Consider the following 24563-nt stretch of genomic DNA (forward strand, 5'->3'; position numbering starts at 1 on the left):
TCACTCAGGTCACTGTTGGGGTGCATGGCAGCGTATATCGTTTTGGGACTTGTGGGAGAACCCCTGTTGGTCGATTGCTGGTGTCCCGAGTCCCTAGTCATTCTCCTGAATTTCCCTGGATTTGCTCAGCCTATGAGAAAGGGGGGGGGGGGGTGTCTTGGGAGGTGGGCAGGACCGAGGATAGGCCATGAATGGGGTAAGTGAGGGCGATGGGACTGAAAAGAAAAGCTGTCCCGGGGCTCACAAAATGTGCGCAAGTCGAGGGGACGTATTCAGAGAGGTGCCCTGACTTATCAAGGCACCACACCGGAGGGATGTCAAATGAGGGCGAGAACCTCGGCTCACCTCTCCTGACCCAAGACAGTCGAAAGGCTGAAGGCGAGGTGAGGTCTGATTTTGCAGAACCGTTTTTAGAAATTCGCTGTGTCAGAGAAACTAAAAGACCAAACAAAACCCCTAAAACACCAAGCCCGATTATTTCGTCCACGTGGCACAAGAGCAAGCCAAAGGGGCGGGGGCGGGGGCGGGGGGGGGGGGAGGTGGACGGGACGGGGGAAGAGTCACCCGTCCCGCCCCTGCTGGGAGGAAGGGATTTGCCCGTTGAGCCAACTCCTGACACGGCCGGGTCGCGCGGGGCGCGGCAGGGAGGGAGGGAGATTGAGAAAGCCCTTTTCCCACAAAGCCGCTGCGCCGCGGTCCCCTGTCCCCGCCCCCTGCCCCGGGCCGCCGCCGGAGCGCGGGGAGCCGCCGCGAGCCCTTTAAGGGCCGAGAGGTGCGCGGTCTCTTTAAGGCAGGTCCTGGTGGTTTCTGTTTTCCGAAGGAAGTGACGGGGGGTGGGATTGAATGAAAAGTGCAAAACAGAGTCTCGCCGCGCCGGAGTCGGGGGCCGCGGCAGTCGCGGCGCTGGGCCGGTGGGCGGGCGGGGCGGGGACCCCGGGAGCGCCGCGTCCGCCTCGGAGCCGCCGGGGGGGCGCGCGGCGGAGCGCAGTCCACGTGCGTCCGCGCCACGTCGCGGGCCCCCCGCGCCTGAGCCCCCCTGGGAGCCGCTGCCCCGCGCGCGCCCCGAACTAGCCAGCAACTTCGCGCGAAGTTTGGCAGCGCCCCTCTCGGCTCGCACGCCGCGCGCCGGGCCCGCGGAGGGCGGCGGCGGCCCCCGGGGATGCGCCCGCCCGGCCGCCGCGGGGTCCCCACGGCGCCCCCCGCGCTGCTGCTGCTGCTGCTGCTGCCGCCGCCGCCGCTGCTCGTGCCGCTGCTGGGGGCGCCGCGCGGCGTGGGCGCGGGGCCGGGCGCGCCGGCCGAGCTGCGGGTCCGCGTGCGGCTGCCCGACGGCCAGGTCACCGAGGAGAGCCTGCAGGCGGACAGCGACGCCGACAGCATCAGCCTCGAGCTGCGCAAGCCCGACGGCACCCTCGTCTCCTTCACCGCCGACTTCAAGAAGGTGAGGCACCGTCGCTCGCCTGGAGGGACGCGGGAGCCCGGGCGCCCCGGGGTCCCCGGTCGCACTGAGGCCTGCAGGTGGAAGGCGGGCCAGGAGAGGCGAGAGACTGAGCCGGGGTCGTCGGGGTCCCCGGCGCCCAGATCCGGCCCCTTCATTCTGCTGGAGGAAATCCTCCGCCGGCCCTCCAGCCTTTCACCCCTTTGCTCTGGGTGCCCAGGTCCCTTCTCTCTCCCTGACTCCCAGCCTTCTGCCCACTTCTCTTCCAGCTCTCCCAGAGCCCTCCAGGTGCGGACTCTCCTTCAAAAGAGTTGACTCCCTTCTTGGAGTCATTTCCCCGTGCTCTAGAGGAGAAAGTCCTGGGCTGGCAATCAGAGGTCCTGGGTTCTTGCTGTGTGATCTTGGGCAAGTCCCTTTCCTTCTCTGGGCCTCGTTTTTCACCTCCGCACAGGTCGGTGGGGTGGCTCCAGGCCCCTCAGCTCTGACATCTTGGAGTCTATGAACCAACTCTCGTGTTGCACCGTTCTAGGCCGGAGGCATGGCGGGAGGGAGGCCGGGAGGTAAGAGCTGATTGTCCCTTGTCCCTCTGGGACCGAGGAGAAGCTACCTCTGCTCCTGGGTCTGGAAGGCTGGGAAGCTTGCAGAAGGAGAACCTGGGGAGAGGCCCTACGTGAGGTCCCCGCACTCTGGGAGAGTTGCCACTCCTTACCGCGCCTGGCAGGACGGCTGGCCAACCTCCATGTTTTGACCCAGATTTCAGGAAGGGGGCAGAAACCAGCCCCTATTCAGTATGTGTAAGGAACCAGAAGGTGGACGTGGCCCCCAAGGTTGTTGGGGTTGGGGGGAGACTGGAGGAACTGGGGGGTTATCAGTAAATGGGCCCGGAAGGGCAGTGAGTGACTAACGGTGACCCAGCAGCAGGAATTCTGGAAGGAAAGAGGGTGGGTGAGGAGTAGGTACTTGAAAGGAGTCTCCTGATACACACACACACACACACGCACGCACGCACGCACATGCACACACCAGCCCCTCTTCTGATAAAAGGAGGCCCTGTCTCTGGGGAAGTGGAGAGGTGAGGCCAGTTAGATAGCTGGGCAGCTGGAGAAGTTCAGGGCTATAGAGCCTCGCCCAAGCCATCTCTCTCTCCTCCCTCTTAGAGAGTGGGAGCTTGAGAGGAAAGGGGGAGAACTTGGGGAGGCAGCTAGGGACCCAGCAAAACTGCCATAGATAAGCATGGTGAGGGGATCCAGAGGACAGCGGAGATAGGGCTTGACTGCTGACCTGTCCCAAAACTACTGAGTTGTCACTGACATGGGACATAGGTGGACCATGGGGTGTGGGCGGTCATCCCAGCTGGGAAGACTTTGTGGCCCTTCCATACTCAGTGGCCCCAAGCTAGGTTCTCACATTCAGGTAGAGGCAGGTGCGTTTGTGTGTGGAGAGAAGGAAGCTGGCGGGGCCAGAATACTTCCTGCCTCCCCACACCTAAACTCCAGGGGAAATTTTGTCAAATGCTTTCTTTTCCTGGGAAATCCCAGAGTAGCCAGACCCCTCAGGGGGCAGTGGTCTCATCTTCCCCTCTAACCTTCCACTGAAGCCCTTTGTACTTGAGAGTGCCCCTCTGGCCAGGACAAGAGTCTCCTAACCTTCCTGCCCAATGCCGACTGTTTTATGGTAGCTGGAACCCTGGGGAGAGGCTTCCCTATTCCTGGGACCTCTCCAGCAGCTGAGGCTGTGGCTAGGACATCAGTGAGAGACACAACGGGTAGGGCTGAGCTTTTATAGCCTCTGGCTGCAGCATAAACTCTTTTATTACTCTACCCTGTGGGCCAGGAGAGGGGAGTGCCCCAGTGGCAGTGAGGTGCGGAACTGGGGTCTGGAGCGGAGAGTTTAGTAGGGGGCTGACTGCCCAGTTGAAGAAGCCACTTGGAGCTGATGGCAAGGGCCCCATTTTAATCCCCGCAGTGGTTCAAACCTCCACCCAGGTTTGACTCTAGTCCAGAGTCTGCTTTTCAGGTTAGCTTCTGACCCAGAACCCGGCATTTCACACCCGCCCTGGCATCTCCTAATTCACCAGCAAGGACTGGAATTGGGGGCGGAAGGCGCAGAAAGGGAACCCGCTCTCTAAGGGCTCTCCAGCTCCGGGTTTCTCCTTTAGCCCGGGGCGGGGCATCATAGCCTTTCCCCCACCCAAGTCGCTGTCTACATTGGCCAGAGCAGCTTTTCTATGCGGATCCTTCTGTGGCCCTCTCAGTCCTCAAGGCCTTGTGCCCCATAGCCTTTGGCAGATTTACACAAGGTTCTATGTAGACGTAACAGTTTTTCCCGTGGGAAGAAGTCTTGAACGTGGTGTTTCTTTTGTTTTGTGTACCAAACACCCCAGTCCACTTAGGAATGGCAATGTTTAGGGAGACAGTCCAGACTGAAATGAGATCGATACGGTTTAACCCTGGGCAGGGGACTTGATCTCTGCAGGCCTTCGTTTCTTCATCTGTAAAATGGGGGTGATAAGGCACCAATCCCGTGGCTATCATGAGAAGTGAACAGGTAATCCACGTGAAGTGCCCACTATGCGTCGGCTCCCGTGCTAAGCGCTCAAGAAATGGAAGCCGCTGGCTTTCGTAATCGTTGCCCACATCACAGTGCAGCATGGGCCCTCCGTGCTGAGCCTGGACCCAGAGAGGTTGAATGATGGACCCAGAGTCAGTGCTGAGCCTGGAGGTGCCTTGAGCCCCTCATCATCACCTTCTCCTCGAAGCGCGGCGTGTGGGCGCTCTCCAGAGAAACAGAAACAATGGGACGTAGAGTGAGATACACGGAAAGAGATTTATTACAAGAGATTGGCCCTCGTGATCGTGGAGGCTGAGAAGTCCTACGATCTGCCATTTGCAAAAGCTGGAGGCCCAGGAAAGCTGGCAGTGCGGTTCCGGCCAGAGTCCCAAGGCCTGAGTGCCGATGTCTAAGGGCAGAAGACGGATGTCCCAGCCCGAGCAGAGAGAGCGCACTCACCCTTCCTCTGCTTTTTGTCCGATCCACAGCCTCCCCGGATTGGCTGGTGCCCACTCACACTGGCAAGAGCCATCTCTGCTACTCCTTCTGCCCATTCAAATGTTCATCTCTTCTGGAAACACCCTCACGGATACACCCGGCAGTAATGTTGGACCAGCCCTCTGGGCACCCCTTTCCCCCAGTCACACCGCAGCATTGCCGACCAGCCCCTCCGAGCACAGCACGGAGCGGTCATTCTTGGCCCGCCAGAATACCCAGGGCTGCAGGGACTGCCCTTGTGCCGGATGCCCTTGGCCCAGCCTCTCCCCACCCCCAGCCCCCTCTCCCCAGCCCCTCCCACCCTCTCTGTTTGCCTCCACTGAGAGGCAGGGTTCTAGGACTGTCTGGCTCTCCCCACCCTGCCACGCTGGACCCGAAGGCGGCGAGGCAGTAACAGTAATCAGAGTAATCCGCTCGCTGTAGGACACAGAGCCCGGAGCCCAGGCAAGGATTGGCGATAGACTCCGCAGGTCGCTTGGAGCTATCAAGCGGCCCTCCTCTGTCGCTGCATACCCTGCTGCTGACCGTCAGGCAGACTGAGCTCTGGCTTTGAAAAAAGTGCCATGGCTCAGTGGCTCCCAGACTTCATGTCCATTAGAATCACCTGGGTAGCTTTGGAGAATCCCGATGCCTGGGCTGCAGCCCAGAGCAATTAGATCTGATCTCTGAGGGCAAAGGTATTTTTAAAGAGGCCCCACGATTTCCAGCAGGCAGAAGGTTCGGGAACCACTGGTATAGCTGTTCCAGGGAAGGGAGGGGACTTGGAGGCGGGGCCCAGGTTGGACTGTTAAATACAGGGAGAGCCCACACTCACTGAGCATTTGGCAGCCCGTCATTCTACCCAGGGGAACCCTAATGTGCTTGAAGCAGCGTATAGGCGTTAGGCCCAATTCCACCTGCCCGCGGCTCGCACACCGTCCTTCCTAATACACACCCAGTCGACGGTACTCTCCTTTATAATCCAAATCCCGTGGATGCAATTATACTCGTATGTGCGTACTCACCGGGCAATATCTAATACCGGCCACGTCCCCGCCCCCAGGCTCTAACCTGGCTTTTTGTCAGTCAGACCGCTTGGTCCCCCTCCCCCAGGTTGGTGTCCCCGTCCAAATTCTCTTTCCCCTTGGCTCCCTGGTCTGAGTGTCCAAAAGCTGAGGGAAGGGATGAGTCATGTTGCAGGCAGTGTGGTTTGGTGCTGACCGGAAGGGTAGGGTGGGCCTGAAAGATACGAGAAAGTCATGTGCAACTGTTTCAGGGCAGTGGGTGCAATGGGAGGGGGGAGGAAGGAACCACAGCCTCCAGAAGCGTGGCAGGAGGGACCCTGAGGGGCTGTGCCGTGGAGCCAAGATAAGGGGAGCCATATGGTGGTGTGGGTCAGCTCAAGGTCACTCTGAAGGACCCAAGAAGAGTCCTTGAAACTTGAGCCCCGGCCTGAGCGCCGATGGGTGAGTGGGAGTCAGGAAGGAACAGTCCAAAGAGCACCAGAGCCCCCGCCTTAGGGGGCTCCTGCTTGGGGTGAGGGAGCAGCGTGGGAAGCTGCATGCTGTCAGATGTAGTCTGGAAGATGTGGAATGTGCAAATGACCGCGCGCTGCCGGAGGCTGTTTATTATAACAGGATGTCGTGTCACACAGATGTCAGGCCGGAGAAGCTTTGGGAGACCAGTCTCCCCCTACCCTTTCTGTGTTAGGCCTCTGAAGTGTAGCAGCTGGGAACACAGGGATGTGATGGACGGGCTGTCTTCTTGGGGAACGGAGGGCAGCAGAGATGCTTTCGGGAGAGGCCCAGGCTTTTCTGGAGTCCAGAGCATTTCCTCATAGGAGTTTATGAGCAGTGACCGGATGGAACAACCTGGCTTGTGGCCGTGGGGCCCCCGGGGCTCACAGCAGTCCCTCTGCCGTGTCTGAGGAATTCTTCCATGGATCGGGGATCTAGAGCCCTGAGGGAAGGTTGAGATATGCTCCCTGAAGCTTGGCAAGCATCTCCCACCCCTGAATGCCAATGTCCAGGTGGAGTCCTAGCAAAAGATCCTGGGTCAGGCAGTGAAGACTGCCACCTGGAACCAGGGAGGAGTGGCCTGCTAGAAATAAGATGGGGAGAGGCAGGGTAGGGCTGGCTGTTTCACAGGAACGGTGCAGCCTCGTGATGAGAACCGCACGTCCCCGTATCTCACGCGCCAAGTGGTCCCTCGGGTCACACGCTGTTGGGTGCTTTCACGCACAGCCTCCTTTGATCCTCCCTACTGCCTCGTGAGGCAGGGGTTACCCCCATTTTGCAGATGTGCAAACTGAGGCTTCGAGCTCTGAAGTGACTGTGACAAGATCAAGTGGCTAATGACCCGGGATTAGGACCCAGGGATCTTTCCACTGTATCGCAGTTGACTATGTGCGCCATAACGTAAGTAGGCTTCTTCCAGAAGGCCGAAGATACCTGAATAGGGGAGGGGAAAGGGAAGAAGGAAGCTGACGGAAAACCTTCATGCAGAGGAACAGATCTACAGAGAAACCCTCCTCTCTACAGACCTGAGCTGGACCCCTACCCTCCTGAGCTCATAACCCCTGGTGGATTTGAGTATTGGCCCTTGGCAGCTTTGTGCCAAGAGGCTCTTCCTCTAGAGAGATGGGGATGCAAGGGGTGGGGGTGGGGGGTACAGGGACCGTTTGTAAAAGATCTTATGGAGACCACTGAACATTCACTGTGTACATCTTTCTGCCCTTCGCCAGTTGTGCGTCCTGACGAGCCACTTGACCTCTCGGGGCCCCAGGCCCAGACACGGCACAGGCATGGCCGAGACACTAGGGTGATGTTCACGGTCCGATGAGAAGTGAATCAGAGGCTGTGGCAAAGCAGAGGCCAGCGTAGGCTCGTGAGAAGTGAGGTAGCGGTGCCAGCCAGGGCCCCGGCAGGTCCCCCCTCCCCGGCTCTCCTTGTCCGCTGGCAAGCCCATTGTTCTGGCGCTTTCTTTCTGCTCTAGGGGCCAGTGCGTCATTAGGCTCTTCCGTCCCTTAGGTTGGCAAGTGTTTAATCGGCTGCCGCTGTGGATTCCGATAAAGGGCAGGGAGCAAGAGAGGCATTTGGGGCTGGGAATCCGGGCGAGAGAGGGGTATGGAGCCCCATCTTAGGAGCCCTGAGTCAGCGGGACAGCGGGGCACAGTCGATCCACATAAAGCCTCACATTGTTCCCCGGGGCAGTTGGAACAGTAGTGACCTTTGGGATTTGGCTGACAGAGAACTGGGGGCTCGGGGGGCTGGGAGGAGGGCAGAGGGCACTGCGCCTGACTGGTGGTGGTGCTAATGCCCCTTAACAAGAAGCTTTTGTCCCAGGACTGGCCCTGAGGGTACGCAGACATCCCTATAATGGGGGCAGCGTTAAGTCCCTGGGCACCCGCCTGGGAATGTGCCCCGCCTGGCTTTGGGTTGACCCCACCCACCCCTGTTCCTGCTCGAGTAGATAGGGCAGAGGGGCCAAGGCGCTCCCGTGTCTGCCCTAGGCAGCCAGTGTGGGTTAGGAAGGTGCTGGTTCCGGGCTGCCTCTCCTCGCCGCCACGGTCCAACAAAACTGGCCCCTTCTCTAGCCATAAAGCGGCCCCAGCCAGGAGCAGAGGAATAAATATTTAGATTGGCTCAGCCCGGGCCTCAGAATCATGCGCTCTGGTGTGATGGGAAGGAGACAGAGATGGCCGAGGACACTCCCAGGAGACCGTGCCTGCTGTCCAAGAGCAAGGAGGGGTGGGGGGAGCAGGTGCTTCGCAAGGACCCTGGACAGAAGGGTGGGTGGCTGGGAGGGCACTGAGGGAGAGGGCAGCTCCCCACCCTGGCCCCCTTAGTTTTCGGCTCCCCATGGTGGAGTGCTGGGCTGGCGGGAGGTCTGAAATAGCAGAGGCCCCCTCCTCTCCCCAGGCGGGCTCTCTGGAGAAGGGGGCAGAGTGTGACAGTGGGGTGAGGACCTTGTTAGACTGTGGGTGAGGGAGTGCGTGAGGCTGCGTGAGAGACTCTGAGAGACATCACACTGACTCAGAGAAAGGGGCGAGGTGGAGACTCCACAGGCGGGGGGACATGGAGGGAGGCAGTGCTCCTGTGAGCAACCAGCACGCGAGGCAGGGGGATGGGGGGTGGGGGGTGGCCGTGTGCAGCCGAGCCGATGGGAGCCGGGGAGAGACAGGAGCCACTGCATGTGAAAGAGATTGTTCTAGAAGCAGCAAGTACGCGTGAAAGACTCCAGACGCGTGGCCCGTGAACGGGGGAGGCAGGCGGGCATCCCTGCGTATCACTTAGGATCTGACTTGGCTGAGACAGAAAACCGTAACAGCGGCTGAAGCAAAAGAGAAGTTTGTGTCCCTCTCCCCCGTCTTCTTATCTGAGGCTGGGGGTCGGCGGTCCAGGGCGGTGTGACCGCTCCGCTGTCATTGCAGCCGAACTCCTGTGTGCTCTGTCTGCAGCATCGCTCCCCTTCCTTGACATTAAGCTTCCCCTGGGGCCTCTCCCCAGGAAGGCTGCACCTGGGCCTGGCACAGGATGTCTGCCGTTCAAGTGCAGCGGGCTGCCCGCCCCCTGCCGCCCCTGTGCTTCCCGGAGTGGCCCTCCACGGTCTCATAGGTGTTCACCCGGAGCCCCAGCACAGCTGAGCCAGCACAGCCTTCCCTCTGCGAGCTGCAGTGGGTCTCAGGAGCACAGCCTGGCGGGGAGTGAGTGTGGAGAAGGAGGCGATCTGGACAAGGGCAGACAGGGGAGCTTGGTGGGGGGCGTGAAGGTCGCTGGACTGTGAGTCGGGAGACCCGGGCTTCTGGTCCTGGCTCTGCAGCTGTATGACTTGTGGAGGTCACGTCCTCCGCTGGAACCTCACTGGATCGTGAGCTCAATGATCCCCTAAACCCTCTAAAAGCCACAATAGCAGCTGGAGGGCTACCAGCCTTCTTGTTGGAGGCTAGGGAATTGATGGAGGCCCCGGAGCACGCGTGCACGCGTGCGTTCATTCATTCAGCTGATAAGTGGCGACCCAGCTCTGCGCCAGACCCTGAGGCTACGGCATAGGTAAGGCCTGGTCTCCGCCCTTGAGCCAGGGGCAGGCCATGCAGGGCTTGGATGACTTACTGCCCAGGCAGAAGATGCCACATGAGGACGGGGTCCTTTGTCGATGTAGATCAGGTGCACGCGGGCCCGGCACAACTCAAGTTTCCAGTCCAGCTCGAAACCCGTGGCTTTCGGGGATCTGCTAGATGAAGCCCAGACTCCTTGGCTGGGCTCTCAGAGCCGCTGCCCCTCCCCTCTCACCAGCCTCCTCCTTCAACCTCTCTCTCTGCCCTCCCTCACCCTGCCCTGCCCCTGGTGGTTTTCCCAGAATGCTTCCAGGCTCTCGTTTGTGGGCTCCTGCCTTCGTTTCTTCGTTGCCAGGCACTTACTGAGCACCTACTGTGTTCTAGGGGGTGGAGATGGCTGCAAATAAGATACTGCCCCAGGCTCAAGGAGCTGAGTCTGGAAGGTACGGCAAGACAGGGTTGCAAACAACAGGACTCGTGCTGTAGAGGTTAGGAGTTGGGGCCGGCTGAGTCTGCTGGAGGGTTGGTGAGGGTAGCGTTGGGGGGACGGGCCAGAGCAGGGGATGCATTGGAACCGAGTCCTGAGACACGGTAGGCAGATGAGGACAGGGCATCCCCAGCAGAGGAATCAGCTCATGGAAAGTGACATGGCCTCATCGCTTCTTCTGGGAACTACCAGCTCTTTAGTTGAATGCTCAGGGAGTCCAAGAGGAGCTGTTGGTGAAGTGAATGCCAGCCTCTGGAGGGGTCTTTGAAGGGCATTAGGCATCAGGCAGATCAATAACAACATGGAGGGATAGATGGGTGTTAAGAGAGCCTCACATTTCCCTGTCTTCTGTAAACGCCTCTCTCTGCTAGAAAGCCCCCCAACATCCTTTGACTGCTAAGGAGCACTGAAATGTCCCTCATTCCGGGGAAGTCTTCCCTCCTTCCCTCCTCGCCTCCCTGCACCATCGTTAAGGGGAAAGCAAACGCCCCTCCGTCCATCCTTTGCCCCATAGCGCGTACCATAAACCTCACCCCTCGGCCGTTATTGGTGCACTGGCTTTGGTTGCAGGAGGCCAGCCTCTCCATGAGCCCCGTGAAGACAGGGCCCCTGCCTTGGTTTTGGCCACTTCCCTGTCCAGCCTGGTGCCTGTGAAGGCCTTGCCCCAGGTCATGCTAACCAGTGCTCTCCCACGGATTTGCTGATTACCTGCCACTCCCAGAGGACTCCCCCGACCTCTCTGGGCCTCGGGTGCCTCTTGAGGAGAAAACCCTTTGCTCCTGCGTCTGCAGGTCTGGAATAGATCACAGTTGGAGCAAGGCCAGAGATGGCAACAATAATAGAGAGTTCAGCCCACTGTGTTCTGAGACCTTTCGCTCATTTTTCCCTCCCAATAATCCCTGGAGGTGTAGGTATTGTTAGTTTAACTCATTTAACAGATGTGGAAACTAAGGTACAGGGAGGTTAATTCGCCCAAGGCTACACGGCTAGTATGAGCAACGCCAGGATTTGAACGTAGGTACTTCTGGCTACAGAGCCTTTGTCCTTAACTACTGTGCCGTCCTACAACTTATCTACTCCTGATGCTTACTTAAAACCACAGGCCAAGGGGGCTGGCGGGGGCGGGGGGGGGGGTGGGGGGGCACGGCCTGGGTGGCTCAGTCCGCTAAGCATCAGACTTCAGTGCAGGTCATGATCTCACAGTTCATGAGTTTGAGCCCCACCTCGGGCTCTGTGCTGTCAGCACGGAGCCTTCTTCAGATCCTCTGCCCCCGCTCTCTCTCTGCCCCTTCCCCACTCGTGCTCTCTAAATTAAACAAACAAAGCCATAGGCGAAGGACTTCAGCAGACTCTGTCTCCACAGCCCGCTCACCACACCGGCTGCACGGCTCAGGTCTCTGCCCCACTACCGACCTGCTCCCGCATCGGCCTGCTGGCCGGCTCCCGTAGGGCTGGAGGGTCCTGGGAGCCCTATAGAAACTTCCTTGGCCTGGGCCTAGCATCCGGCCAGATGTTTGCTGAAGCAGGGGGACTTCTTCCCCTGCCCTTTCCTCTGTGCTGGAGGGAAAGGGGCCCCCGGGACCTTAGCGGTGAGTCTGAGGTATAGAGGGTGGGTGGGAGGGACACTGGTCTACGGAGGTTCTGGGCAGGGCAGGCTGGCGGGCTAGGAGGGTGGTCCTGCCTCACGTCACCCTCATATCTGTGTCAGACGCTGCTTTTTGGTAGTCACGCTGAACCGTGAGTGGGAGCTGCCATACTCCCAGGGCAGGTCTGGCGCAGGACCTCCAGGCATGGCTGGGCCAGGGAACCGAGTTCTAATCCTGGCTCTGCCACCTGCCAGCTGTGTGGCCAAGGGCGGACCACACTGCCTGTCTGGACCTGAGCTTCGGTTTCTCGAGCTGGGTGTCGAGGACACCTGGGAGGCACTGGTGCATTGTGGTTGAGAGAACACTGGCTTTGGAGCCAGACCGCCGGGGGGTTAGAACTCTGGCCACGTTTCCTCCTGTCCCGTGACCTTGAGCAAGTAACCCGTTCCAAACTCAGTAATAATCATCCTCCCTACCTCCTGTTGTTGTGAGGATTTTAGACAGGACGATACATCCTCATAAGAACAGTGACTTATCCCTTCCAGTTATAAGCTTCAATAAATCTTTGCCCTCCACGAGTAAATCTTCTCTCTCAATGAGAAATCCTCGTTCCCTCTCTTCGCCCCCAGTCAGATTCCCAATTCAGTGCCCCCATTTGCTGCTGTCACCAACGTTGTTGTTTAATATAGAGGCAGGGGAGAAAAAAAAAAACAACAACAACTCAAAGCAGGTTTGTTTGTTTTGTTTTGTTTTTAACCCTCCTGTCTGGTCTAAGAGTTCCAATGCTTTCTCTGAACGGTGGGCAGGTGATATCCCCAAGCAAAGAGACCACTCTACGGCTGCCAGATCGCAGGCATTTGGCTGGGGTCTTGGAGAAGATGCTCTGAATATTCCAGATAAGGTTCTTTTAAAGAGTCATTGCTGAAAATAATGTTGGATCCTGCCTCGGGGTCCTGCCGGGGACACCCGGCTGTCCGGAGCCCTAGGAGGGGAAGTTTCGTATCAGGTCTCACCTGGCAGGAAGTGAGCCCCCAGTGGAAAATACACGAGCGTACCGGCCTCCGGTCTCCCCTCAGCCAACCTGAGCAAACAGAAGGAAGATCGGATGGCCCAGCCTGGCAGGACAAGGAGATTCCAGCCTCAGGGCCCAAGAACGGATTTCCTGTTGAGAGGAAGCTGGGTTAACCCAAGCTCTGATTCACCTTCCTTGAGATCTGGCATCGGAAAGAGCCCCGTGGAACCTCTGTCGCCAGCTGAGCCTCAGTCTCTCCTTCTGCAATATTGGTGGAAAATCTCCCCGCACATGCCCACACCTCGCTGTGCTGGAGATCATTTGTAGGAGAGGAAAGTAAGAGACCCATCCCTGTAGTCAAGGGACCTCACAAGTGCACGGGGCTTATGGGATGGCAGCACACAGGCCACCTGTAACATTTGCTGATCACTGCCAGGACGAGACTCGAGATTCGCGACAGCTAGCACCTACTGAGTGCTTACTGTGGGCGGGCATTCTCGGGTGGCCTCCACACTGTTTTCACACAAGCCTACCAGGGAAATGCCTTATCGTCCCCATCTTGCCAGTGAGGCTTACCGAGGCTGGAAGATATGCCTGGGCGCAGGCTAATACAAGACAGAGTTGGGGTACGACCTCCCCTCACTGCCTGTACAGGAGCCCAAGGGGAACCTTGGCCCCTGTTTCAGAGCACTTATACTCTAGTGGGCGTACCATACCCCCTGAGTCACCGCGGGCTGTCTCAGTGGGCGAGGCCAGGGCACGTACGTGGAAAGACGAATAACTACACAGGCCTGTATATGCTCAGTGCCAGTGCAGGGTCATTGGGGTTCTAGAGGAGAATGGTCCTTGTGGCCAGGGTACCTCCCTGGCAGGGAGCATCATGACAGATCCAGACCACTTCTGAGTGGGGCCTGCTAATTTTGCACTGGGAGCAGTTAGCCAAGGCACAGAGCTGAGTGAGAGCAGGGGGACACCTTGGGTGCAGCTGGGTCAGAGCACAGCGTTCCAGCAGCCAGATTGGCAGGGGAACCCCATCCTGCCCTGTGGCCCCTCTCCCTCCTCCCTCTGCTCCCCTCCAGCCTCCCCCACGCACGCAATGAGTGAGTAACAGGAAGGAGCCATTGGCCTGCTGGTAATGCCATTAGTAACCCCGAGGGGAAAGGGGAAGTGGAGGGAGGAAGGGAAAGGTGAGCCATCCCTGAGCTTCCCCCAGGCCGGAAGTTGGCAACAGCTGCAGCCAGCTTGGGCTGCGTCTGCCCTTAAGCCCGTCCCATGCCCACTACCTCAATCTGAGATGGGATGGCCAGGGGCCTGGCCGATTAGAAGCACTGGGGGGGCATTTTGAGGAGCACCAGTTTCTAGGCACCGCCCCCCTCCCCCCACCCAACCTACTGACCAAGAATATGAGAAAGACTCTGGGATCTGTACTTGTAAAAAGTTCCACCCCTCCCCTATTATGGCCTGGTCAGGTAGTTCTAGAGGCTGTGACCCACCCTGATCAGGGTGACGCGGGTGCCACGGAGGGGCGGCATCAGCCTTGAAAGAGCCAGGCACCAAAACCAGGGTGCTGTTTCTTTCAAGGTGAAGTTCTGTACTTTTTAAACAGTTCTGGTTTGAAAAGACTTTTTAGTGGTTCACCATGTGAATTTTCCAGGGGGCTCTGGAACATCTGGGGTGTGCCCTTTCGAGTCACGGGTTTAAATGGGAAAGATAAAAATTCCTAGACCAGCAGGAGGGAAATGTCCGTCGCGGGGCAGTGTCCAGGCACGTGTCCTGTCCAAGGCCTGGGCTGAGCGCTGGGTGGGAGGCCCCGCCCACTCCAGCTGGTCCCCGTGCTCCCGCCCTTCCCCGTTAGGACGTGAAGATCTTCCGAGCCCTGATCCTGGGGGAGCTGGAGAAGGGGCAGAGTCAGTTCCAGGCACTCTGCTTTGTCACCCGGCTGCACCACAACGAGATCATCCCCAGCGAGGCCATGGCCAAGCTTCGACAGGTGAGTGCTCACTTCGAGCCTTCCCTGGCCCAGCTCCTGCCCCAGAGCCCCCAGCCCTGCAGCCAGCCCCGAGCCTGAACCGCACCCCGACCTCACTCTCCCACCCAGCCCCTGACCCACCCTCACCCCCGGCGCCCCACTCTCACCCCGTAGTCCTGAACCCCTGATATCGCCCCAGGCCAGACCTAACCCCATCACCCTAGATCGCTAATCTGCACTGACCCCCAACTGCCAGATCCCTCCAGCCTCCAGATTTCAGCTCCTCCCCCTTTATGGTGGAGATTCTGGGCTTGGACTCCGAGGTCAGATATGCCTTCAGACCCAGCGCCACCCCCCTGTATCCCGGGGACGTTGCACACGTTGCCTTCCAAGCCTCTGCTTTCCTATGGAGAAATGAGTTCTACTGAGAGTTAAATGAGAGCATGCATGGAAAGTGTTCAGCGCCGTGTTCAGAACCCTTCAGCCCATTGACCTGCTCCCTGTCCCTTCCTGGCCCCTGGGCCTCTCCCCCAGCCTCATCTGTGTTCCCTAAACGAGGCCCTCCCCTCCCTTCCCGGTCCCAGACTCTGTTCTCTGCCTGTTGGAAGGTGTGGGACCCCGGGGGCATCTGTCCTGGGCCAGCTCGCCCGGCTGCCACCTCCAATAACCAGCCCTGATGACTGTCAGAATTCTCCGTCAGCCCCAGACGCCGGCCAGTGGCCAGCTGCAGAGGCTCGGCTGAGCCCTGGGGATTGGTGTCTCCGGAAGCTGCAGGAGAGGCCGGGTGCCCCTAGACTGCCAGCCTGCCCCAAGGTTCTGAAGGCAACCAGCCTTGGCCTGTCTGACTCTCAGCGATTAGGCAAAGCAGGGCAGGGAGCATTCGGAGGCCGGGTGGGAGTGGCTGTTCCTCTCCACACAGAAGAACCCACGGGCAGTGCGGCAGGCTGAGGAGGTGCGGGGCCTAGAGCACCTGCACATGGACATCGCCGTCAACTTCAGCCAGGGGGGCCTGCTGAGCCCCCATCTCCGCAACGTGTGTGCCGAGGCCGTGGATACCATCTACACCCGCCGGGAGGACGTCCGCTTCTGGCTGGAGCAAGGTCAGCTTGGGATCACATCACCCAGGCGAGAGCGCGGTAACGAGATGCGGGAGTTCAGAGGAGGGACCCCGAAACCGGGCTGGGATCGGTCAGGGCAGACTTCCTGGAGGAGGTGGTGCCCGTGTGGCTCTTCGGGGAGAGGAGTCAGCCAGATGAAAGCGACCGTTTCCAGGTAGGGACCCACAGACCTGTGACTTCCCAGGTCGTGCGGAGGGAGATACCCAGGCAGCACCCACCTCATTCCTTCCATTAGCGAGAACACAGGACCTCTGTCGGGGGAGGGGGCACAGGTATCAGGGTCGGCACCCACTCCTCCCTGCCCACCCCTGCTGCCCCCCTCTCTCCTTTCCTTCATGCCTTCCCTGGTGCCAGCATCTCTCTCCCGTCTCTGGTGTGGTCCCTGCCTTTTGGCCTGTGTGGCTTTACTGCTGCCCCATTTCCTGATTCCGTTCCCAGGACTGTCCTCAGGTCCTCTGTGTAGAGGGGACAGGGAGATGCCAGGCCCCTGGTCCTCTGCCCAGCCAGCTGAGCAGTAGAGAAGTGCCTGCCCTTCCCCAGGGCACCGCTGGATTTAGAAATGGCCAACAGGGGGAGCTGGGTGGCTCAGTCAGTTGAGCGGCTGACTTCGGCTCAGGTTACGATTTCACAGTTGGTGAGTTCAAGCCCCACGACAGGCTCTGCGCTGACATCCTGGAGCCTGCTTGGGATTCTCTCTCCCTCTCTGCCCCTCTCCCACTCCCGTTCGCTCTCTTGTGCTCTCTCTCTCAAAATAAATAAACATTAAAAAAAAAGAAATAGCCAAGAGCTGTACTCATGCCCTCCACACACACCCCTCCCAGTAAGCTGCACTCCAAACTGAGGTTCAAGCTCAGTACTGTCCCCCCGAGAGGCTGGTCCGTCCCGTGGCCACTGAGCCAAGCCAGGGGCCAGGTCACTGCTGTCTCCCCCAGCACCCCTGCGTGTACCCTGGCCACCCTGACTTCCCAGCATGTTTGTGCTGGTCCTTCCCTACCTGGCCCTCCTCAGATACCACCTCCTTTAAGAAGCTCTCCTCGATTTTCTATTCATTCTCCCCACGTCTCTATTCCGTCACATCCTAGTATAGTGGTATTTTATTTTTAATTCTTTTTTAACACTTGTTTTTGAGACAGACAGACATGAGCAGGGGAGGGGCAGAGAGAGAGGGAGACACAGAATCCAAATCTGAGCTGTCAGCACAGAGCCCGACAGAGGGCTAGAACCCACGAACCATGAGATTACGACCTGAGCCAAAGTCGGACGCTCAGCTGACGGAGCCACCTAGGTGCCCCTATAAGGAAGGCCTTGAAGTCAGAAAGACCTGGGCTCTATTCCCACTCCTTACTGTGTGACCGCAGTGAGATCACGAAACCTCTCTGGGCCGGGTTTCTCCTCTATAAAAACAAGAACGGAAATGCTCGGCTCGCAGGGCTGATGGGATGCCCCAAGAGGCCATGCGGGGCGGGCTCCTGCCTCCCTTTCCCCTCTGCTGATGCCTGCCTCTCTCCCGCAGGTGTGGACAGCTCCGTGTTTGAGGCTCTGCCGGAGGCCTCGGAGCAGGTGCACCTGTCCCGCTGCGGGCAGGTGGGGGATGGCGGGAAGCCCTGTGTCTGCCGCTACGGCCTGAGCCTGGCCTGGTACCCCTGCATGCTCAAGTACTGCCACAGCCGTGACCGGCCGACCCCCTACAAGTGCGGCATCCGCAGCTGCCAGAAAAACTACAGCTTCGACTTCTATGTGCCCCAGCGGCAGCTGTGTCTCTGGGATGAGGACCCCTAGCTGGGCTGCGGTGAAAGGGGGCCGTCTCTGAGTTCGCTGCTCTGGGTCCACCGCCCTTCCCCCAGCCACTGGAGGGGGTGGCCGCCCCCCACTGAAGCCTTATCTCCCTTCTCTTCCCTTGATCCCGGAGCCTCTGGCCCCATCACTCAAGACTGTGAAAAGGGGTGTGGCATGGCAGGGGTTAACTCATGAAGGCAGCCCCCACTCCCGCCCTGTGCCTCCCTTGGGGACAGAGAGAAGGGGGTTCTCCAGATGTGTCCCCCTCCCCTTCATCTCCCCTGAAGTGTTCTCTTTCAAGCAAACAAAATGTGATGGCCCGTGATTCTGTTGAACTCTTTGAAGGTTTAGACCCTAAAAGGTGTCTGTGCCTGTTACACCGACCTCCCCCCCGCCCCCCCCCCCCCCCCCCCCCACACACGCACCCCCACTCCCCCATCTGGAAGGAGCTGGCCCCTCTGCACCATCAAATGCCCAACGAGGAGGGGACCACGTCCCAGCGAGGGGGCCGTCGGGGACCATTGCCATAGCCCCTCCACCAGATCACAGTGCATTCTGCTCATTGCTGTCCTCCCAACACTGGGGCAGGTGAGGGCCTCCCAGCCCGGACACAAACCACACGTGCCTTTCCCCAGACCCAGACTCTGTTAGGAGAGCAGGTCCCAGCTTCCCTCCTCGAGACAGAAATATTTTTTGTAAAGTTCTGGGGTGGGGGGGGGGGGAGCACGAAGTATGAGGAAAACTTGAATTCCAGATTTTTAATGCAAAGTATTTATCATTTGTACCAGAAATAAAAGTTTAAATTTTTATTTGACAGCTCGTCTCAGAGTTCTGAAAGAACTCTTGGCCAATGCTGCCACCTGGTGGCAGGAGGGGCGTTCGCTCTGCCGGGGACCAGTCTCGACACACCGCTAAGGCACCTGCTGTGTGCTCATTCGCTGCCCAGCAGGGAGTGGATGGACCCGGGACGTATTAGGGAAGGATAAGACAAAACTTCTGCACTTAAGAAGAAGAGACATAGATGAGCAAGTCAGACGGTAATAGTATAAATAGATTAAGGCAAGCAATAAGGCAAAAACTCCGGAACCAAACTGCCAGGGTCCAAATCCTGGCGGGGCTTATTTCCTGTGCAATCTTGGGTCAAGTCACTTTACCTTCCTGTGCCTCAGCGCTCTCCGCTATAAAATGGGCTTAATTGTGAGACTTACATGGGTGTTCATACATCTGAAGTGCCCGGCACAATAGTGTTCATTTTATTCGCTAGTATTAATATCATTATTGTTAGTGAGAAGAGCAGGTATTTCCTCACCTGTGCACCTGAGACCGCTAAGCCAGACATCCTGAAGGTCTCTGTGCTTCCAAAGTACCTTCCAGTCTGAAGAGACTGTAATAGGAAGTGCCGAGCCGGGTGTTGGAGAACTTTCGGGAGGGAGGGATGGTGCAGGTTGAATTTATCGAGGGAGGTCTCCTGGACCAGATGGGATACGGCTTGAAGCTGGAGGATGGTAGGCGTTTGGCAAGGTGGAGGAGACTGAGCACAGGGCAGAGACAGGAGTGCTCCAGGGGTCCCACAGGGGACCCGAATCCTTAGGAAGGAGGAGACGGGAGAGTCAAGTCCTTCCTTGTCCACCTTGGAAAGGGAAACAGGCTTTCAGGATGTCCCCGTCCCCTTGAAGGCTCCCCAGAACAGGCTGCTGCCGCCCCTTGAAGCTGTATAGACCAGAGGGTTGTGGTGGGAGCCAGGCTTGCTCGGCCAGGGTCAAGTCAGAGATAGGTGGTGAGACCTCCTTTTGAGGTAGGCATGCCTCTTTCTGAACCTGTTTTCGAGGACCAGCTTTAGCTGTCCTTTGGCGGGGGGTGGGGGGCGGTTAGGGAGGGAGGTGTTCCTCCCCAGGCCCTTTCCTCCTTCCCCTGCTGCCCAATCCCAGCCCTCAGTCCTGAGCCCCAATCCTAGCTCTGGGTGGGGGAGGGAATTACTTGGAGAAGGCACCTCCCACTTCCCCACCCTGTCTGTGTGCCTTTTTTTACTGGAGGTGGGGTCCCAGGTCATATATGCCTTTTCACTCGCAAGTGGCCAAAAGAATGCTGTTTTTTGAAAGAGTGCTTTTTTTTAAATGTAAGTTTGTTTTTAATGTTTATTTTTTCTGAGAGACAGAGCGCGAGCGAGCAGTGTAGGGGCAGAGGGAGGGAAACACAGAAGAGCAAGTAGGGGAGGGGCAGAGGGAGGGAGACACAGAATCTGAAGCAGGCTCCAGACTCTGAACTGTCAGCACAGAGCCCGACCCGACGCGGGGCTCGAACTCACGAACCGCGAGATCATGACCTGAGCCGAAGTCGGGCTCTTAACCGGCTGAGCCACCCAGGCGCCCCTAAAGGGTGCTTTTCTGATCTTCCTTGGGAGTGACTCACACCTCCAAGCCTGCCTGTCCCAAGCAATGAGGGGGCGTCTGCACACTCATTACACTCCATTCTGCCTGGGGCCCCTTCTTTGGTCTTGGGGCATGGGGATGAAAATTAAGATTCCCTGAGACTTTGGGCTGACCCCAGACTCAGGCCAAGTCCATGCTACCCCTCATTCCAAACGATCCTCCCAGCCTCCCAGCCCAGCTCTGTCAGGTGCATCCACTGCCTGCCACCTGTGTGGCATCAGAATCCCTTGGGAGCTCGGCCCATTACCAGGGTCAGCTATTTGAGAAACACGCAGGTCAGGCCTTATTTTCCTCAGGAGGCCTTTGTGCACGTGTAAAAACGTCACACACCTACAACGAGCCCTCCTTTCTCTGGCCCGTTAGAGTTTACAAAGTGACTTCATATAAATGAGCTCACTGGCTCCTGGTAGCAGTTCTGTGACACTTTGTGGACGCGGCTCACCAATACAATTATGTGACTTGACCAGGTCAGACAGCCCCAGGCATACCTACTAACCTAAATGGGTTATCAGATTGGCCAGCTGGAACCTCGGGGCAGCGGGGAGGGGAGAGGCACGAGGTACTCAGCACCCACCGGGGCCAGTCCTGCAACAGCAATCACCGAATACATGGGGGTGGGGGGGGGAGGGGGCGGTGCCCACAGGTCCCCTAAGACTAGAGCTGGCGGGAACAGGCCACCTGATGGGTCCCTTTTGTCAAGGTAAGCAAGGCCCTGGGTGGGAGGCCAGGAGCCTAGGCCTTGGTGGAGCCTCTTCAAGCCAGAGAAGATGAACACTGTGTCAGGTTCCCCCTGGCAGGGTGACCCCAGCCTGGGCTGGGTCTTGCTGGGTTTTCTGCGGGTTTACTTCGGGTTCCTCTCCCTGCAGTCTTAGTCAAGGGAAGTCTTGTCTTCGCCGAACCTTAGATGTGGTGGGTGGAACCACGGAGAAGTCTGGCAAAAAGCCGGGGCCAGGACCGCTCCCGAGAAGCGAAGGTTGAGGGTGACCACGCCTACCTGGGAGGAAGGTGGGTACCGGCCTAGTCCCAGCTCTGTGCATTCTGGGGTGGGTCACCCCCATTGCAAGCCCCCAGCTCCTCATCTGCTAGGAGGTGGCCCTCTCCAAGGGCTTCCTGACCCGGCAGTCAGTGGGTAACTGCTGGCTGGCGTTCCACTTCGGATCGTTAGGTGTTGGGCGACTGGGGGACAATTGAATTGTCCACGACTTGCTCTTACAAGCCATGCTGTAGAGAAATGGTAACAATGGAGCACCACAAAGCCCAGGGTTTGGTCGAGGCTGCCAGATGGCCCTCCAGATGCAGTTGTCCAAATTTGCACCCTCACCAGCAGGTGTATGAAAGGCCCTTTTCCCCACATTCCTGCTGCATTGGGTGGGGTTCTTCAGAGAAGGAGAGCCAATAGGATACAGAGAGAGAGAGAGAGAGAGAGAGCGATTTCTAGTAAGGAATGAGCTCATGTGATTGTGGGCTCTGGCAAAATCCAAAATGCTGGCGGCAGGCAGCTTAGGCAAAAGATGATGTTGCAGTCTCGAGTCTGAAATCTGTACGGCGAGTCACCTGTCCGGAAATTCAGACGGGATTTCTGTTACAGTCTTGAAGCAGAATTGCTTCTTCTGGAAACCTCAGTGTTTGCTCTTAAGACCTGCACCTGATTGGATGAGGCCCACCCACATTATCAAGGGTAATCTCTAAAGCCAGTTGATTGTAGAGGTTAATCACATCTACAATAATACCATCACAGCAGCATCTGGCCTAGTGTTAGACCAGGCACCGTAACACCTAGCCGACCTGACACATAAAATTAACCATCGCACCTGCTGTCGCTGGATATCATGATATGGTGTTTGCCATTTTGACCTTGAGAAGCAGTAAAGCATTCTAGGGATTACTCTCAGACATCAACTGTTGACTGTAGCCAGGTAACGGCTGGTTGTTCCTGTTTCCCTCCCCTGCCCCCACCCCATTTCCTCTCTACCCTCCTCTGCCCTGCTCTGTGCCCCAGGATACCAACCTGTGGATCAGCCTCGCCTGGGTTCCTTCCCCTCTGGCTCGGCCAGTGAGGAGCACCAGAGATCAGAGGGCAGGATGAGAGAGGATTCCAGGCATCTATCCCCACCCCTTGCTGCTTCCAGACCACACCTCTGCATTGGCTTCCTTTCTCCGAGCACCAGACCTCCTCGGGCCCCTAGAGCACTATTTCCTCTTCCTGCCACTTCCGCCCTAGCCTCTCGGTGTCACTGGCCCTCTGGTTCCCTTAATCCCGCTCCCGCCTCTGTAAATGAGCCATACTTTCATTAAAGGCACTCCGTGTGGAGTCGATTCTGTCTTCCTGCCCCTGCTGGGGCCCCAGAGGAATGGAGAGTGGGAAGGAAGAAGACAAAAGTGGGCTGGAAAACACAGGCTCGCACGACAGGGACTCCGTGCGCACCTTCTCCTTGGAGAAGATCCCGACCTCACAAGGGGGCTTCAAGTCCAGCGAGGGAAAGAAGGGGGGTCACAAGCTACCTCGGTGTGGTAGCCACATCCCCTGCGGTGGCCATCTCACTGCCTGGGCCCGGGTTCCGGCTGTGTGTCCTGCTGAGGCAGCGTCCTGACTCTTCAGCAGTGACAGGCGGGATGAAGTGACACTACGCTCATGGCACCCCCCTCCCCTACACCAGGGGAAGCAGAAACAGATGCCACGTGTCTACCCGGCCCACACGCCCACATGCCTCTCCGGATCCCCTCCTGCCTTGATGGTGGAGGAGGTGCCCCCGCCCGACCAACCCCAGGGCTCTGAATCCCAGCCCTTCCCCCTTCTCTTAGGAGACACTATCCCCTGGCTCTCTTCAGCTTCTCTCTCCTGCCTTCTTCCCATCAGCCCTGAGAGTATTTTTTTTTTAATTTTTTTAATGTTTATTTTTGAGAGTGAGCAAGCATGAGCAGGAGAGGGACGGGGGTCGGGGGGGGGCAGCGGTGGGGACAGAGGATCCAAAGCGGGCTCTGTGCTGACAGCAGTGAACCCGATGTGGGACTCAAACCCATGACCTGCAAGATCATGACCGGAGCAGATGTCCAACGGTCAACCAACTGAGCCACCCAGGTGCCCCCCTCACTTGTGTTTCTCTACCTCTTGTGCTCTGTGATCTGGCCAGCCTGTTCTGCTTGAGGGACTCCAATGTCCCATACACCCTCCTGGGGACTCCAACATCCCATGCTCCCTCCTGGGGACTCCAACGTCCCATGCACCCTCCTGGGGAATGCTGCTTCCTCCTGTCCCACTTCCTTCCTCTTTGCTGGAGGTCCCAGCTCCGATCTCTGTTCCTCCAAGAAGCTTTTCCTGGTGCCCAGCCCCCAGAGTCCGGTAGGTCATGCCCCGCAGCAGACCCCCGTCGCACCCTCCATTTTTCTGTGAGAACATGTGCCCCGGTAGGAGGGACTTGCCTGTTCCCTGCTCCACACGCATCACCAGGCTGAGCTTCCTGAGGACGGGGACAGTGTCTGGTCTCCATTACATTTCCAGCTCCTAGCTTAACCCACAGCTCCAGTGTGTACTCAATACGTACTCTGAACGGATGAATGGGCGAATGGCCACTGACCTTCTATGCGTCGGCGCGTAGGATTACACATAGCTCAGCAGCTCCAGAGGGCAGTATGGGAGGTAGGACATCTTAGCCAGCAGAGCTGCCCAGAAACAGGACGGCCACCCGACAAGACCAGGGACTCCCGTCACTACAACCGGTTGGGCTAAGGCCGGCTGACTCCAACCGGGGTTCCACGGGAAAGTCCGGCCTTTGGTGGGGAGCACGGACCAAAGCCCCAACATCACGCTGAAACCAAATTCAGTATCTCCACCTTGTCTGGAATGGGGGCAATTCACCTGAAATTGCCCCAGCCACGGATGGGCACTCTCCTCGGGACCGCGGGGAGATCTCTCCAGTCTTGGTGGTAGCGGGGCTCAGGTTAAAGTCACACGCACCCCCCCCCATCACCACAAGAGGGCGCGCTGGCCTTAGACTTGCCCTGAGCGCGCAGGTGGACCCGGAGGCTTACCTGCTCCGAGTCAGGAAAGAACTGAGGCAGGAAAGGACTGAGGCAGGGTTCTTTTGAAGGTGTGATCAGAGTGGCCAGACCCAGGCCCAGTGTGGTCCCCAACATCGAAAAGAAGGCCGAGTTTTGTTTTCAAACCAAATCCATGTTATGATTGTCTGTTTTTCGGAACCTTCAAGTGCAACGTGGGCCCTGGGCTTGAGTGTGCTCCCTCTAGAGGTGAGCCAAGGCTGGGTACAGGGTGAAGCGGGTGTCCAGGGCTGGCGAATCTGCATTAGGAATATCAGAGGCAGGGAACAGCTCGGTGTCCTGACTCCCGTGTCCTCTCTGGCCCACTCTGCTTTATCCCGGTTCCCGGAGCACCTCTCTCACTCTGTCACCTTACCCCCTCCACCCCCATTCTTGGCAATGGTGCCCTCAGGTTGCCTCGGAGGGGCGATTTTAAGAGGCCTGCAAGTTCTTCCTGGCCTCTACGCTCCTTCCATCTGCTCTTTGGGGAAGCCTGAACTTGGATCCATTCCCTGTGGTTGCCCCAAGGCAGGGAGCTGACCCCCACCCTGCACCCCCACGCTCTGGGCCCTACAGCCCATCTGGCAGACAGAAGGAGCTAGAAGGGACTTGTTGTTTGGTGGCCTTCCAGGA

At 58.2% G+C, this 24563-nt stretch overlaps 1 protein-coding gene across 1 annotated transcript; it reads left to right on the forward strand.

Moving 5' to 3' along the window:
* The first annotated feature begins 668 nt into the window (after positions 1-668).
* On the forward strand, positions 669-18280 carry OAF (out at first homolog). The gene is made up of 4 exons (XM_043579635.1): positions 669-1438; positions 14459-14593; positions 15492-15672; positions 17204-18280. Exons 1-4 carry the CDS (start codon positions 1160-1162, stop codon positions 17467-17469), a joined length of 861 nt encoding a protein of 286 aa, XP_043435570.1. The 5' UTR covers positions 669-1159; the 3' UTR covers positions 17470-18280.
* The last annotated feature ends 6283 nt before the right edge of the window (positions 18281-24563 follow it).

Source organism: Prionailurus bengalensis, chromosome D1, assembly GCF_016509475.1.
Source record: "Prionailurus bengalensis isolate Pbe53 chromosome D1, Fcat_Pben_1.1_paternal_pri, whole genome shotgun sequence".
Classification (NCBI taxonomy): domain Eukaryota; kingdom Metazoa; phylum Chordata; class Mammalia; order Carnivora; family Felidae; genus Prionailurus; species Prionailurus bengalensis.